Below are 17,800 nucleotides of genomic sequence, written 5' to 3' on the forward strand. Positions count from 1 at the left end.
ACTTGGCGGAAGTGGGCGGGGAGCTTCATCTTGATTCCTAATCATCTCCCAAAGGCCACACCCCCAGAACCATCACACTGGGCGTTAGGATTTCGCATATGAATTGGGGTGGGGGGGGACACTGAGGTTTTCCTGAGTCCTTTAGAGTCAAGGTGGAGTAGAGTAGAGTAAACCAGGCTCCCGGGGGGCCACAGCCTGGGGGACCTTACCTCCTGGGCAGGAAACACCAGGCTCAGGAGGCACGGCCACAAACGGTCAATCAGGGTGATGATGGGGCCTCCACCAAGGGGTCACGTGAGTGTCTGGAGAAGCCGGTGGAACGAAGGGGGGGGGGTTGGTCCGAGGCAAAAAGCGAGATTGGAATGAAAACCCAGCAGATCGGGTGTCACCTTCACAAAGAACAGTGTCTTTGTCCCTCTGACGCTGAGGGTTGCGGCGGCCCACACAGTTAAGAGGCTTCGATATGCATACGGGTGAGAGAGAAACCCTGGGCAGGAGCAGGCGGGGCTTGGATCAGCGTCAGGATGCAGGCGAGAAGGAAGGAGGCTGGCGGCGTCCCGAGGGCAGGGATGCAGTGACACACAGCTGGGAGTACAGTGGGAGGTGGAGACACTTGGAACCCAGCCTTCCCCTCTCCTCTCCTTTCACCGTCCGTGACCAGTGCAGACACACGGACACCTCCGTAATCATCATCTCATCGTGGCCCCTGCCGAGCCCAGGGAAAGAAAATACAGTGAAAGAGCTAATCGAGGTTGGGGTGTGAAGTTCTGCGGTGGGGTCACTCTTGAAATGTGTCTGAATAAAGTATCAGAGAAGAACGATCCGGGGGCAGGCGAAGTGTGTTCCGTAATCTCATCGATTCAGAGTCAAGGGGGTGTCTTGTCTTAGAACCTCTGGGGTGAGACTGTCCAATAACCAGAGAGAGAGAGTTGGAGGGACGGCTGTGGGCGAAGGGCGCTGGTGGACGCTGAGGTTATAGGCAGGCAATGGTTTAGACTTTGGAACCATGCTTCTCAACCTGTGGGCTTGAGAATTATTACAAAGGACTTCCATGTCCCTGTAATACCACACGTGGTGTAGAAAATAAATCAGTAAAAATCTCAGACACACACACACACACACACACACACACACACATGGGGCAACCTTTCTAAAAAGCAGGTTGACTCATGAACTCATTTTATTTTTTTTTTAATTTTTTTTTTTAACATTTATGTATTTTTTGAGAGAGTGTGAGCAGGGGACGGGCAGAGAGAGAGAGAGAGAGACACAGAATCTGAAGCGGGCTCCAGGCTCTGAGCTGTCAGCACAGAGCCTGACCTGGGGCTCGAACTCACGAACTGCGAGATCCTGACCTGAGCCGAAGTCGGACGCTTAACCGACTGAGCCACCCAGGCGCCCCCCCCATCACGAACTCACTTTAAAGGACTGTTGAAATCATAGTTGTTTTCTGTGCATGTGCGTTTTCTGAATCAAACCATGTGAACAAGGTGGTGGTCCGTTGATGCTAAAGACGGGCAGTGGCACAGGAAAAGTCAGCGACAGCGGGGAGAGAGAAAAGCAATGCCTATAAGTGGCGTACAATGAGGCCCCGCCCCCAAAGTGGCCAAGTTCTGCCCAGCCATGGGGCATCCCAGATGCTTGGGCCACCTCAGGGTGGCAAGGAGAAGAAGGGTTCTAGTAACTAACTGGGATATATATGCCCAACCAAAGCCGTTTGGTGCTCTAAGAGTGCTTTGTATCTACACGTGTTTGAGCGGTGGGTTTCCGTGACTCCGCGTTGGCATTTACGTAGGGGTGCATATATTAGACGACCTGCGATGGTCCTACGGATCCAGAATTTGGACAGGGCTCTGGTCCCACACTCGCTCGACAAACCGATTTGTTTGCACCTACTATGAGCTACATTACATCGGCGGCAATAACAAGAAGGGACACGTACGGATGCTTTTGCTCTGTTCCAGGATGCCTGGTACCTTTGCTCGTCAACGGACAGGAGATGTTGTCTCCGTTCGATGCATGGCGGAAGTGGGGGTCAAAGACGTGAAATGAGTTGCTCAAAGGAAGTGTCGTTCAGAGACAGCCCCGAGGTTGAACGCGTGGCCGCACACCTTGGTCAGGAGGAACGTGCATTTAGCAAAGCTTCCGAAGGAGGCGACGGCGGACGCTGGAATTCACGCGACCCTCCCCCAGTGATTCCCAGCCTAAAACTCAACGGCCTTCTATGAATCCTCAGAGACAAGCACAGACCCCTGTAAACTATTTTATTTCAAAAAATACAAACTTCTTCAGGGCAAGATCTTGCTCTTGGGTTTCCCCCCCCCCCCCCCCCCCGGTCTAGCACAGTGCCAGGCACACGGTAGTTGACGAATGAATGAACACACGCCTGAACAGTTTTCTCTCTTTTTCTTTTTGGCTAAGATTTGTTTCAGCATAGTTTGTGATCTCGGCCGTCTCCTGGGAGGAAACGCTGAGTAAGCAACTGTATGTACTTCCAACACATAAACTATAAAATAATAAATTTATAATTACCTGGATAAGTCGGTTCTAAAACTTAGAGCTAGTGAAGGGAAACATACATAGGATAAGAATTTGGAAATCCGTTAAGGGCGTGTGAGTGAGGGCACGGAACCCGCTGTCATAGGCTCGCATTTCTTCACCCTGCAGGGGGCAGTTGGGACACCTAGACGCGTAAATCTTCCTCTGGGCTCCAGAGAAGATGATGTGAGCCCTGAATCTGCCCCGCCAGTTTCTGTTCGAGACCAGATCCGAGAACATGGACGTAAGGACCTTAATATTCCTCACGACCAGCTCCTCACTGCTTCGGGAGTGATGACACCCTGGGATTCCTAAAAATTGTGGCTAACAATTGTGGAACCCTCATTGTACTCATTTGGAAAAGCAAGAGCTGCCTCTGAAAAGCTGTGCATCATTCTGCTGTAGAACTAGAAACGGCCTGAAAGCGGTCTTCCATTTTTCCATCTGTCTTTGTCGTGTAGTGTCCCTGGCCACAGAACGACTTAGTCTACCCAGGGTCAACTTCTGATTGTTTGGGATAAGTTCCACCCCCACGTGGTTCATGACACTTTGGCGGCCCTCAGGAGAGAGTACGGGGCATGATTCTCCCAAATAACTCTCCTCTGAGAGCGGGATGTGTTCTCATATTCCTTCGCTTCCATTCTCTGGTTGCCGGCATCCACTGATAACCTAGGCGTTCACCTTGTTCGTTTGTGACGATATCTTCAGAAACGTGTCCCCTGGGACCCTGGGCTGCTCCGCAGAGGGTGTCAGAGGTGGCTCTGTATAACGATCAGTAAAAGACTCCTGTTCAAACTCATCTTACGGGTTTCAAGGCACGTTTCATTTGCATTAGAATACAAACCTTTCTTGAAACCCAAGGGCCGAGGGATATTTGGTGGCGGTGGTTGGGGGTGAGGGTGAGGGTAGTGATGAGTTCCCCGCCTTTTCTTCCAGATGAGTCTCCCAAGGCAAAAATCGAACACAGGGTGATTTCTCCATAGGTTACCGTAACCCAGAAATTATCGATATACATCCAGCTCCCTCTGTTATGAGACCCGTAACCCCACTCCCAAGGCCCTCAAGCTTAGCAGATGGCCCTGCTCTCCTGTCTTCGGGAACATCAAAGCGATTAAGAGGAAGTTCCTAAATATTGCCTGCCCTCGTCCCACCCATGTCCCACCAAAGCTCAAGACCCTATCAGCCGTGGATGCCAGGGTCTCTCTGTGGCTATGGATGCCTAGTGGACCCTCATTTCTGCCATCCGGTGCCCTCCCCCAGGCTCTAGCTCCACTCTGGACCTTCCTCTCCTTATCATACTGAAGAGCAGTGAGGACCACAGGTTCCGCTGGGTTCCGAATCCCAACCCTGCCGCACCGGTGAGCTGTGTGACCTTAGTCAAGGTGTGCAGCTTCTCTGAGCCCCAGTTGATTCATTGAGAACCATTGGGAATGAGGGGTGTCTCCCCTCTCAGCCTACTTCGGTAGGACTCCTGCTCCTCCCGCCTCCATGACGTGTGTCTGACATAGACCATCATAAACCTTCCCAGACCTGCCTGGCACAAACTTTAAAACAAAAATGCCTGAGACCTGGGTTTGCTATTTTCTCCCACCGTGTGTCATTTACTTTTTTAATGTGTATTTATTTATTTAGAGAAAGAGAGAGAAGAAGGGGGGGGGAGAGAGAGAGAGAGAGAGAGAGAGAGAGAGAGAGAGAGAGAGAGAGAGAATCCCAAGCAGGCTCCACACCACAGAGCCCGACACAGGGCTCGAACTCCCGAACGGTGAGATCATGACCTGAGCTGAAACCCAGAGTCAGACACTCAACCGACTGAGCCACCCAGGCACCCCAGCCATGTGCCATTTAAAACTGCAATGCTTGGGGCACTTGGGTGGCTCAGTCGGTTAAGCATCCGACTTCGGCTCAGGTCATGATCTCGCGGTTCATGAGTTCGAGCCCCGCGTCGGACTCTGTGCTGGCAGCTCGGAGCCCGGAGCCCACTTCAGATTCTGTGTCTCCCTCTCTCTCTGCCCCTCCCCCACTCCTTCTCTCTCTCTCTCTCTCTCTCTCTCTCTCTCTCTCTCTCTCAAAAATAACTAAAACATAAAAAATTAACAAATAAATAAAACTGCAAAGCTTTCCTCATTTCCCCGCTCCCCCTGGTCACTTAAATTCCTTGTGTCTCTTCAAACCCCGGTTCCTTCTTGCCTTTCTCCTCCTCCTCCTTCCTTTCTTCTTATCTTTATTTCTCCTCTCCCTTCTAAGCTCCATCCTCTTCTGCGGCTTCTCTTCTGCTTCCATCCCCCCCCCCTTCTACCCACACCTTCCCGCAAGGGCATGTGGGAATGCAAGCCAGACTCGGCAGCAAAGGAGGCGTCTGTCTGTCCACCGCGGAGATGTCCATCTGAACCACCGACCAAAAATGGGATAGTCAGACCTTTTCCTCAAAGAACTTACAGTCCTTTGAAGGCAGGTACCACGCATGCTTGAGCATCAGTTTATGCTCAACACCTGGTAAGCGACAAGCACCAATTAATACTTGATGGGATTAATGAGAAGATTCGTCTGCACACAGCCCTTTCATCGTGCTGGTCCAAAGAGAAAAACCCCTTCCTAAATTTATTCAGCAAGTTAGTTGTTAAATCTCAGCTGTAACTCAAGATCCCTGCTTTCTCCGCTTCCGTTTGGCTGATGATCGTATGGCCCCAGGGTATGCTGCTTTTCTTAGGGCTCTATATAAGAAATGTCCTTTTCAAATGCTTTGAATTTCCGCCTTCAGAGATTCCAAGATTCCTGAAAATTTTTTTAATATTTTTTTAACGTTTTATTTTTATTTTTGAGAGAGACAGAGCTGGAGTGGGGGAGGAGCAGAGAGAGAGAGAGAGACACAGAATCCGAAGCAGGCTCCAGGCTCTGAGCTGTCAGCCCAGAGCCCAACCCAAGGCTCGAACCTCACAAGGCATGAGATCGTGACCTGAGCCGAAGTCGGACGCCCAGCCGACTGAGCCACCTAGGTGCCTCTTGAATTTTGGGTTTAAAAAGCCCAGTAGGGGTGCCTGGGTGGCTCAGTCGGTAAAACATCTGACTCCTGATTTTGGGTCATGGGATCGAACCCCACGTCAGACTCCGTGCTGAAAGCCAGAGCCTGCTTGGGATTCTCTCTCTGTCTCTCTCTGTCTCTCTCTCTCTCTCTCTTTGTCTCTCCAAATAAATAAGTGGAACATTTTTGAAAAGCACAACGAACTTTCCAACAGAACTGGGCAAGGCAGGTCCTGCCTGTATGTCCTTGGACAGGGTTCGTTGTCACCCTGGCTCTCAACTGCCACATCTGTATAAACGGGCTCCGTGAAGCCCATGGTATCTGTGAGCTGTGGCCAGGAGAACGTGTGCAATTGCCTTGTGCGGGGCTTGGCAAGCAGCAGGTGCTCGACTGACTTTCTAAGTGAATTCTCTTCCTCGACACGGGGGAAATGGCCCTACCTCATGCCCTTGCTCTCACCACCGTTCTCTTGGGTTACAGTTCATCAGGAGGGCTCAGAAAATATTGCTAATTTATGCACCATTTGTTCCACCGGAAAATGCATTTGGGGAAATGTGAGCTGCCCACGTACCTCCAAATCAGGCAAGCCAAAGGCAAGCTGTGCCACTGACCCTTCCAGAGAGAATGGGCACTTTATATCTAACACGGGTGATTGCTTTCTCCCTCGGCGTTCATGATGGTATCCATTTGCTTCAATTGAGGAGGCCCCGGAGAGAGATATCACAAATTGAACGATGTAGCTTGATCTGGCAAGAATTTCTGGGGATTCTGGCCTGGGTTTGCCGCAATTCCCAGTGGTAAGTCAGTGACAGTCCACCTTTACAACATGTGTACTGAGTGTCATTTTTACATTCAGCTCGGCCACCCCCTGGCGGAGTGACCTTGGGCCAGTCCCGCAACCTTGCTGAGCCTCTGAAGTTCCGTTAAGCATTGTCGGGCAGCAACAAAGAGCTTGGGCTGTGGTGCGAGACAGAGCTGGGGTTGACTTCCAACGCCACTTATCGTGACTTCGGGCAGCTAATCAATTTCACTGGGACTCAGTTTCCTGCCCTAAGGGTAGTATCTTCTTAAGAGAGGTGTTTAAACATTAACAGCTAATGTATTCAGGGCCTTCAATGTGTAAGGGACCCTTTTAGATATTGACTTATTAAATCCTCATAAAATCCCTCGGAGATGGATCTGAATAGTACGATGTCTGTTTCCCAGAGAGTGGATCGGAGACACAGGCTACTTGGGTTAAGTAACTGGCCCGGGGTCACCCAGCTAATAAGTGGATCCAAACTCAGAAAGTCCGGAGTCTATGGTCTTAACCAACTAGGCTGGAGCGGCCAATGCCTGGAGGCGTTTCGAGGAGTGGGTCCGGCATCCGACGTTGAATTTGGAGCAGAAAGCACAGCACAGGGTGGGCACTCCGTGAATGGTGCGTGGTAATTCTTGTTAGCATCGTCTCCCGCGAGGCCCCCGGGCGCGTATCCTGTAGCAAAGCGCCACCACCCCGGCGTGGGAGGCGGGGAGGGCGAGCGCGCTGGGTGGTGGCTCATCAACATTTGGGGCTGTGAGAGCAGATGTGTGATCTTGCAGAACGATTCTCGCTTCAGGACTGTGTGTTGATGTTGATGTCGCGGCTGCTCTAAGCACCCCGGATACTGTTAACGAGCTGTTCCAAGCCCAGCTGCGGTGTTTTCTTACCAGATGGTCCACGCCGAAGTGCATGGTCTTTCAGACAGGGATGACACGGGTCTCACAGACGCCGAACCGCCATGTGTGGAAAACCTACTCAGGGGGGTCAGGCCCCCCCAAACGGCGTCAATTCCCCTCACGCCCAAGGATCACGCTTTCATCCGGACGTCCTTTGTGTGTCCGTCCGGCAACCACAGAGAGCTAGGGGGGCGGCTACCATATGTGGCGGGAACTGTGTTAGATGCGAGGGACAAGAAGGGGAAAAAAACATCGCCCGCGGCTTTCAGGAACTGAGACCAGCCAGGAAGGGCCTGGGAACAAACCCTATTATGACAATATTCTAAGCTCTACGATGCAGGCAGCTATCAAGGACTCTAGAAATGAAAGGGGTTTCATGAATGAAGGAATGAATGAATGAACATAACTGATTCAGCATCAGTTCTGAAAAGGGGAGATGACTACTTCCCGGATGGGAAACAGCTGCTGTGTATCTTCTTACTGGCAAAAAATCCTGGGTAGCTCATACCACACAGCTGTATCATGGCTTCATGAGATGGTCTTACCATTGGGTGCCCAAATGCCAGGCGTCTCCCCAAACCACATGTTTTACTTCCTTTGTCACATGATCAAAGCCATTTAGGCTCCTCTGCCTTCTCCAGCACCCCTTCTCTCATTTCCCTTTGCACTGAGCACTGAGCCGAGCACACGCTTACTCCCCTACACACACTGGCTTGGAAGAGGGGTGCCGTTTCATTCCAGATGCTTCAGATGAGGACACGAGATCCACACACGTCTTGACAGACTGTAGCAATTAGCTGAAGTGCAGTAGATAAATTTGAAAGGGGCCCCATTAAAGGACAAACGCTGGGGTCTAAGAAGTGAATGGCAGAGGGCGAATGAGAAGGAAAACCTTGGCAACTGCTCCTGAGCTCACAGAAAAGGCCACAAAATCCATAGGCAACAAATCATGGAGGGATTAAACATCTGGATGGGGCCATGTTGAAAATACCTATCTTCAAGTATTTTTTTGCATTAATAATGATTTAATATTTTCATAGTGTGACATACTAAGACAATGTCCCTCTGGGGGCACCTGGCTGGCTCAGTTGGTTGAGTGTCCAACCCTTGATCTCGGCTCAGGTCATGATCTCACGGTTTGTGGGTTGGAGCCTCACATCGCACTCTGTCCTAACAGCACAGAGTCTGCTTGGGGTTCTCTTTCTCCCTCTCTCTCTGCTTCCCTCTCTCTCTCTCTCTCTCTCTCATAAATAAATAAATAAGTTAGAAAGAGAGAGAATATCTCTCTCCAGTTGAAATAAAAGTAGGACATCAACACGTTCCTTAAACTCAGGCCGAACTCATTGTAGCTCCCGCGTGGGTCACCAGCCTCCGGGTCAGGGATGTGTGGTTGATGATAACTGGCTTGAGTCAAACTAGCCTTTTTCCCTAGACCTGTTCTTGAGCTCAGTTGTTCAGCTTTGCCATGCGGTCAGATAGAAATGTTCTTTCCTTGTTTTTCTCTAATAATTGCCGTGTCAGTGGTCTTGTACCCCTGGTGTCAGTTATAACACTTCGTGGCCTTCACCGGGCACTATTCTAAGAAGTGAGTTACCCTTGTTACCTCATGGGATCTTCATTACCATCCTAGAAGGGAGGGACTCTTAATTAGCCCTGTTTTTTGAGGTGAGAAATTTGGGGTTCAATGTGGGTTAAATACACTTCCTGGAGGGCTTTGCAACTTCAGAGTTTTATCAACTTCACGGTGATGTGGGTGGTCGGAAACTGGGCAGTCCTGCACACTGGAGTCGCACACGTTTTGTGTTCCGTGCCCTGCACCCCCCGACCCCCGCCCCACCCCCCTCCCCGGCCTTATGAAACGGTTAAATGTGACGAGAGCCGAACAGGCACATGAAGACGTTCAGAATACCTTGGACAATATGTTAGTCCGGGACGAGCATGACTATGGCCAGGGCTGTTGGCTTTGATCCGGAAACTGCTGGCCGTCCAACCCTTGAGCGCTAACAACATCTGACTCTACGTGAATTTTCTCTACCAGGCAAGTTCCTCTTGCCTCCTCAAGGTGCTTGCCAAGAAAGCTCAAAACCCAGTAGCAATTAATTATTGACGGAGCATGTGAATTAGAGATAAAAGAAAAGTCGTTCTTTCTCTACACGCGCGATAGTAAATACATTTAATTATGGTAGGGGAAGCTAAGGGATCGTGGTCGGTATTAAGTTTTATTAGCTGAGACATTTAAAAGCATGTCCTCACAACAAAGAGGTCTTGTGTAATCCTAAATGTACCTCTTTGGTGCGGGGCTCAGAAGTGAATAGACTTAATGGAGTGGAGCACGTTGTGGCAGATGGCCTGCTGTACCGACAGGTATAACAAGTTTATCATCAATTAACTTTGGTCCACATATGCCTATAGCAAATTGACTGTATAATAGGATCCTGAGCCTCTGTTATCATTGATAGGCCCGCCACCCTGGGATTGGGGGACAGAGAGCATCAAACTCCTCTGATGTCTTGAAGCTCTCACGTGAGACAGGGCCACTCTGAAGGCGAACACGGAAGGAGGGGTGGGGTTCGGAGACACGACCTTGGGAAGGAAACCAAGAGACGTGGTGTGGGACCTGCCCCTGGCTCACTGGGCAAACCTCGGGAGCAAAGTTAAGAACTCCATTTGTGTGTCGTTTTATTCTGAACTCGAACTCCAGGTGAGCTTTTAGGGTTTTACAGAGGAAGGACAAGAGAGGGACGTGACTCACCTTGGGAAGGTCGCGAAGCCTGTCCGGTTCCCGGCCTCTGGGCTTCAGTTTCTTCCTTTCCCCCGCGACGCCTTTGGACTAGGTCAATTCTCGCCAAATGTTTTCCCGAAGGACCAGACAGTAAATGTGCTTGGCTTTGTGTGTCAGTAAGTCCCCGTTGCAAGTACTCAGCTCTGCCGTTGTAGCACAGAAGTGGCCCCAGACAGTACATCGGGGGGGGGGGTGCGTGCGGCTGTGTTCCAGAGAAGCTTTATTTATGAGCATTGGAATTTGAATTTCATATAATTTTCATGCCTCACAAAATGTTATTATTACTATGTTGGGTGTTTTCCAACCGTTGAGAGATGGAAAACCATTCCTCGCGGTGAGCCGTACAAAAACAAGGGGCAGGTGGTCGTTGACCAACCCTTGGGCTAGATCATCTTTGAGTTCTTGGTGCGCTCAGACCTTTTCCAGAAGCTGCTGTGACAATAATAAAATCCTTGACTTTTTAAGCTCTCGCACGTGCCGGATTCTGTGCTAAATGCTTTACAAGCGTTATCTCCCTTAAGCCTTATACTACGGTGTGAAGTAAGTGCTGTCATTATCTCCATTTCAGAGATTATGTACAACGAATACACGGAGAAATTAAGAGTGTGTCCCAGTTGAACAGCACTGGGTAAGAGATAGGGCAGCAGATTTAAACCCAGGTATGTAAGGTCCCCACGAGTGAATCCGGAAGCCTTGTGCTGCCTTTTCTGGTGACTCTGTGATCAGAGTGGAGAGTGGGCACAGAGTTAGAAAAGAATTCCTAGGGTTTGCCAGCGCGTTTTGTTTTGTAGTTCTCGACCGGGCTCTTGCTGGCAACCCGTTTCGTGCAAAAAGTTAAAGTGTTTCTGGGTGGGAATGACCCTCTCTTTCCTTTCCCTTCCTCTTCCAGAAACGTGATGCCTAAGACTTTGGATGGGCAGGTGACCATGGAGAAGACGCCGAGTTACTTTGTGACGAATGAGGCTCCCAAGCGGATCCACGCCATGGCCAAGGACATCAAGCTCATTGTGGTGGTGAGAAACCCCGTGACCAGGGCCATCTCCGACTACACCCAGACACTGTCCAAGAAACCCGAGATCCCCACCTTCGAGGTACTGGCCTTCAAAAACCGGACCCTAGGGCTGATCGACGCCTCCTGGAGCGCCATTCGGATAGGGATCTACGCTCTGCACCTGGAAAACTGGCTCCAATACTTCCCCCTCTCCCAAATCCTCTTTGTCAGCGGTGAGCGACTCATAGTGGACCCTGCCGGGGAAATGGCCAAAGTACAGGATTTTCTAGGCCTCAAGCGTGTGGTGACTGAAAAGCATTTCTATTTCAACAAAACCAAGGGGTTCCCTTGTCTCAAGAAGCCAGAAGACAGCGGTGCCCCCAGATGCTTAGGCAAGAGCAAAGGTCGGACTCATCCCCGCATCGACCCAGATGTGATCCACAGACTGCAGAAATTCTACAGACCCTTCAACATGATGTTTTACCAAATGACCGGCCAAGATTTCCAGTGGGAACGGGAAGAGGGTGACAAATGAGGCTAAGGAAGCGGAGGGAAGGCTAGCGAATAGCTGAGGAGGCTCCTTACCTGAGTCCTGAATCGCCCCCCCCCGGGGTCCACGGCCTCAGCCTCGCTGGAGTGCCAAGTCGATCCCCTCCTTTGTCCAGCCACGATCGCTTCCAGCGCTGCAGGTTTAGGCGAAGGGGTGGATCCCATGGCATCCTCACAGAGGCACCGGGTTTGCCCGGGCGGCGGCGTCTGGTTGACCAGATGGCCACCAGGAGCCCCTGCTGATTCTTGTCTTCTGCTAATTAGTGGAGTCTGAAGACAGGACAGATAGCTGTCAAGGTCAGAGACCGTGCCAGGAGCGTTTGGTTAAGTGATTAAAGAGAAGAAAGGAAGGTCTACTTTGGTCACTTGAGAAGCCTGAGTCCTAGCCCTGGCACAGCCCTCTGCTGTATAAACCTTTGCTTTGGCACCTCTCCAGAGTGCTCCTTGTGGCTGAGTACTCCAGGACTCCCAGGGAGCCAGGTCCTTTCTCTGAGGCGTCTCTAACCTTCTCCTTAGAGGTCTCATCCCACAACCCTGTGACTTCCCCCTTCCCCACCTTATGAAGGCGGAGGCATGCACGTTCCTCACCAGAAAAATAAAAATAAAAAAGCTGACGCTCTTGGAAGGCTTCTTTCCAAGGGCCCTCTAGGAAGGGCTGGGTCTTTCTCTCTCCACGAGTGTCCCGTGGCTGTTCTCGGAGCAGCGTGATTGCCATTGAGTTCTGAGCCCTGGGGTTGAAACAGATAAGGGCTAGTTCTGGGGGTGAAAAAAGAAGGCCAGACTTTTCGGTGGGCGGTCTTCATCCGTGAAGACCCGTAGAACCGTGGTTTTAAGAAACGCTCTAAGAGTGGGCTCCGTCCCTTAGGGTCCCCAGAGGGGCGAGGACCGGAGAGTGGGCATGTCTTCTGTTCGGAGTAATCCTGAGCAACGCAACGAACAGGGGACCGGTCACCACGCTTCTGTTCGCCCCACCATGTCCCGCCTCGCGGTCATCTGGTGCTTTATTTGCTCTCTGCAGAGATGGCACACGCTGGGGCTCCCTCTGTGGAGGGCCGTCAGATCCCGTCTGTGGACGTGGACGTGGGCGAGGACGAGGGCTGTCTGTGGACACCCCCCACCAAGGGCTGCTGAACGAAGCGTCCCTTCCCATTACTTTGATTCGATGGAAACGCAGCACTTGACGTCAAGTACTTGTTCACAGATCTCCCAAACCAGGACTGTTCTAGTAAATTTAAAAAGATGTATGAGTGGGGGGAGCTAAGTCTGTTCGGCCGATATCAAACTGTCATTTCTCCCGCTAAATGAAAACCGTGTTGTTATAAAGCTTAATGCAACCTGATTAATGGGCTCTCGGCTGCCGTGTTTGTATGGGTCACCTCCAACCCCGCCCCCCCCGCCCCCCGCCCCTCCCACTCTGGGACTGGCCCCTTCTCCGGGGTGGCCGGAAAGACCCAGATTTGACAATCTGCCAGGGGATTCTGTCTACAGGGCTGGATAATTCTGGAAACGGCACAAGGGAAGGGACTCTGGAAAGGAACCCGGCTTTCTCTAGCTTGACGGATCCTGGCCAGAAATGCACCGATAGGCTAGACTCAGAAACAACCTCGCAAATAACTTTTTGCCAGATGAGGAAGTGGTTATCGAGCGGAAGGCAACGTGTATACGTGCCTTCACCACCAGAGCAAAAGAAGATACAGATAAACACATGCACGTGCATATAAACCCACCTCTTTTTTTTTTAATTTTTTTTTTAACGTTTATTTATTTTTGGGACAAAGAGAGACAGAGCATGAACGGGGGAGGGGCAGAGAGAGAGGGAGACACAGAATCGGAAGCAGGCTCCAGGCTCTGAGCCATCAGCCCAGAGCCCGACGCGGGGCTGGAACTCATGGACCGAGAGGTCGTGACCTGAGCTGAAGTCGGACGCTTAACCGACTGAGCCACCCAGGCGCCCCTAAACCCACCTCTTTGAAGGAAGCAAAGGCATGCTGGTGCCGAACAGTGCTTTGTGGGCTGGCTGGTTGGGGCCTTGATGTGCCAGCAGAACAAAGAATGGGTCTAGCTGCCCACTGGGGGCAACCGTGGGGTCTCTGCAGGCCACAGCTTCCTGAGCCTCATTGCAGACTTCTTGGAGAACCAGGAGCTCCGGGGTGGAGCTCAGGAACCTGTTCTTTCAAGAACATTCTTTAAAAAAAAATTAACGTTTTATTTATTTTTGAGAGAGAGAGAGAGAGAGAGAGACAGCGCCAGTGGGAGGGGCAGAGGGAGGGAGAGACAGAATCCGAAGCAGGTTCCGGGCTCCGAGCCGTTAGCACAGACTTGGGACTTCGGCTCAGGCCATGATCTCGCGGTCCGTGAGTTCGAGCCCCGCTTTGGGCTCTGCGCTGACAGCTGGGGGCCTGTTTCGGTTTCTGTGTCCCCCTCTCTCCCTGCCCCTCCCCAACTCACGCTCTGTCTCTCTCTGTCTCAGAAATAAATAAACGTTAAAAAAAATTTTTTTTTTAAATAGGCCGTACTCAGCTGGAAAATAAAAGTGGGGACCCCACCCCCACCACTTAAAGTACGTAGACACTTGCGTATAGCAGCAGGGCTTACGTTCTCTGGAGGAATAGGGCAGGGGCCGAAGCCTTGAGAGCTTGAAGGTTTTTATTTTAAGGGTCTGTCTGGCGATATGGTTGAAAGCTCACGGTTTGGAAAAGAAAGGCAACGTTGACATGTTTAAGTTCTATTTTCTGCCGTGTCTACTCTGGCTTGATCCTCGTGACTCCGGGAGTGAGCCAGGAAGCCATGTCCCCTTCTGCAGGGGGAGAAACTTGACAAAGGAATTCCTTCCTCTCCAGGAAAGCGGAGTCAGCCTGCTAAGATAAGAGTCAGGTTAATCATACTTCCGCCCTATTTAAACGTAAGCATTGCAACTCACGGAAGATTGAATTTTGTATTTGATTTCAATTAGCAAAGCATAAATTATATTTAATCTTCGCTTCCCCTCTTCTCCCTCGAATGGAGGGTTCACACCTCTGGAAAGGCTGCTGCGTGTGGCTCAGAGCTGAGAAGAGGAGAATTCTGCCTCCCAGCAGCACAGCTGTCATTGCTCCCGTGTTCCTTGCTTTTGGCCACTATTGTTCTGTACGTGAAACGTAGGAGAGCCTTGGCCTTGCCCCTTAGTCCCACCAGCTCGAAACACAGCAGCGACAAGGGCAAAAGCATTCAGCAGTCCCTTTATCTTTCTTTCAACTGTATACAAAAGCCACGACTTCAGTTTTGTCCCGTTTCTTATCCTTCCTGCTCCTTCCCATTTGACCACCCTCGGCCCCCTTATTGTCCAGAGAAAACTTCTGCCTCTCTGCTGTTGGAAGAGCGGTGGCTGGGTTCTATCTTTGCCTCTGTCGGTGTCTTGACCACCTAAACCTTAGTTGTCCTGTCTATAAAATGGGTATATTTAATCCCTACCCCACCTACCCCTCAGTGCTTCTGGGATAACCAAAATGAATTAATAGATGGAGGGTATTTGGAAAGAATGAAGAGCTTCAGTGACACAATGGATAGTGAGGACCATGGTAACGTTAGTGGTGATGATGGTAATAATGGTGATGATAAAGTTGAAGGAGGAAGACAAGGGAAGAGGTTCTCAATACCCCTTCCAGAACAATATGTCTTTATAGAGTTCCAAGGCTATATCTTTACTCATATTGGACTGTTATGAGAATGTCAAGAGAAGGGAGCCCGCATTGATCTTGCTCAAAGCTCAGGCCAGTAGAAAAGCCCTCCATAACACAGGACTGGCTAGATTTCAGGCATTCACACGCAAACCTTCTTCCTCCTGGTCAGGACCCTCCTCTCACCCCCTACACAGACAAATTCTCCTCACAGTGGCCTTTCCCTTGTTCCACACTCAAGGTTCTTTTAGATACAACAGGGCACCAAGGCTCCTCCAACAGGGCCAAACAGATCCTCTTGGGATGAACACGGGAGCGACGTTTTCAAACTTCTGGGCTATGAATTCTGTGCTTGGAGCCCTGACTCCTGAAAGTTCACGTGGGAGACAAAAAAAAAAAAAAAGGTGGAAAAACCAGGCAGGTGCCTGTTGTCCAGCGTTTCTGGAAATAAAGTCGGGTTGGGGTTCTCCTCAAGCTTTTGTGTAACGACTTGGGGTGGGGAGAGAGGAGTGCCTATGATTTCTAGCTTCTCAAGGGGGTGAGGATGTGTCATTTTAAGATATGAGATACATACTTTTTTTTAATTGTGAAAATATCGTATGTGGCAAGGTAATAATAGTGGGTCATCTGGTATCCGGGCGGGAGATGAAGGCCAAAGAAATATACGCGATGTGGGTCCACTGGCGGAAGACGGACCAGAATCTCTAGTGTCCCTGGAGACAGGAATGGGTATAGCGCGCTCTAGGGTCAATCATCTTTCACTCCAGCTTTTATTCCACAAATATATGTATAGATGACCAAGTGGCAGTTGAAAGAGATGCGAGAGAGAGAGAGAAGCTGACCCAGCAGAGCGCCCAGCCAAGGGGTGGGATGGGGGGGCGGGGGGCGGCGGGAAAGACAGACTAGAAGAAATACATAAAGAGAGGGTTTCACTATTACGAGAGAGGATGCCCAGGAAACACTATGGAAACGCGAAATTGGGGTAGGGGGTAACTCACCGGGGGAAAGGAAGGACCGCTGTGTACGTATGGCATTAAAGACCATACCCGGCAACGTTTTACCTCATCCCAAATCATATGACTGTTCGTATGCTCCGGACTTAAGCTAAAGCACAAAGAGGTATGAAAGCACAAAAGATATGAAAAATACAAGATTGCATTAAGAAGCCTAGTAGGGATTTGGGGGGCGGGGGAAGAAGTGTGAATGAAGGACTTTGCCATTCAGGATCATCTTCTCCCAGAAGGCAGGCTGACCGTAGCCAAGCCACTTAATCGGGGACATAAATTCTTGCAGACACAGCCCTCACTCCCCACCACCTGTGCTTCCTTAGCATTGTCCCAGGGGAAGGTCAAAGGATGACCTTCTTACCCTAGCCGTCGGCTGTTTGTTGATTCATAGATCAAGAAGGAAACACCAAACCAATAGAAATTCAACTCTTCTGAAAATGTGCTGAACTCAATAATAGTTCCAATGAACACACACACGCACACACACACACACACATCTTCTATTGGATGAGACAGTAATGGAGATTTGTCTTCTAGGTCAATAATAATCAACGAGCCTCATCCTTGTATTTTATAGCCAGGGACTCTGGAGGCTTGGGAATTTGAGGCACTTCCCCAAAGTTTCACAGAGATGTAACGACTGAAGTGAAACCACAAGGCAGGGCACTGCTCAAGGGATGGTGGGAGGGACAGCCTGCCCGGAATCATCACAGTTAAACAATTTCAACCGGTGTTTTCATAACCTTGTCTCTGAGCCCAGGAAACATCCGTTTGAATAGCTCGGATCCCATGAACCGTTCTGGACCACTGGAACAGAGTGATCTTGAAGTAGAACAGTAGAGGCCGGTTGGGAGGTTGGGGGGGTCATCCTTGCGGCCATGAGTAGGCCAGAGCCAGAACAGTCCATCCTGTTTGGGGTCAGAAGGATACTCACCACGGCATCTTTCTGGTTCTCGGTGGCCCCCTACCTCCTTGTTGTGGTCATATCTGTGGGGCTTAAGTAGGGGTCGCGTGGGACACGTGGAACTCATTGGATTAACGCTAACATCCTTAAAGCCTCACCTCGAGAGAAGAGTTGATCTCACGCTCTTTTGAACATTTCTAACTAGCTTTTTGTTTTAGCCCCTTCCCTACCTGGAAGAAACGCACAAAATATCTTGGGGAAAAGGGGGACGAGATGGGCTGGAGTTGCGGGATTGGGCTGGAACCAGGTTGGGAAAATGACCAGCTGCGGTTCTCAAAAGGTTGAGAGCCTGTCACTTTTCGGTCCTGCTCACCTCCACGGAGGGTCCCCAGAGGCAAGGATGGGGCGGTACATGGCAGCCTTCACAGCACTCTGCGCTGGATGGAGGGCCTCTTGTCCCCTTGAACAGTTTCAAGAAGCCTCAACCCCCTTGGTAGGTCCACCTCTGCCACATCTCTGCTCAATTACACCAGTGTCTCTGTAATAAAGAATATTTCCCCCTACACGTACATGTCTTCAGGCTCTGAGCTTTTGTCACCAGTTTGTCTCTGAGATCATGGGGACAGCCTTGGGATGATGAACAAACAAAACGGCAA

At 50.5% G+C, this 17,800-nt stretch overlaps 1 protein-coding gene across 1 annotated transcript in view; it reads left to right on the plus strand.

Annotated features, from left to right (window-relative positions):
- The window catches only part of HS3ST4 (heparan sulfate-glucosamine 3-sulfotransferase 4), a 390,160-nt gene extending 377,953 nt beyond the window's left edge, over positions 1-12,207 (plus strand). The window contains exon 2 of the mRNA XM_019431881.2: positions 10,927-12,207. Within this exon, the coding sequence (XP_019287426.1) occupies positions 10,927-11,563 (637 nt within the window). The 3' untranslated portion in view covers positions 11,564-12,207. The remainder of the gene's footprint in view (positions 1-10,926) is intronic.
- Positions 12,208-17,800: the final 5,593 nt, after the last annotated feature.

Source organism: Panthera pardus, unplaced genomic scaffold, assembly GCF_024362965.1.
Source record: "Panthera pardus isolate Hobbes unplaced genomic scaffold, ASM2436296v1 HiC_scaffold_5, whole genome shotgun sequence".
NCBI classification, from domain to species: Eukaryota; Metazoa; Chordata; class Mammalia; order Carnivora; family Felidae; genus Panthera; species Panthera pardus.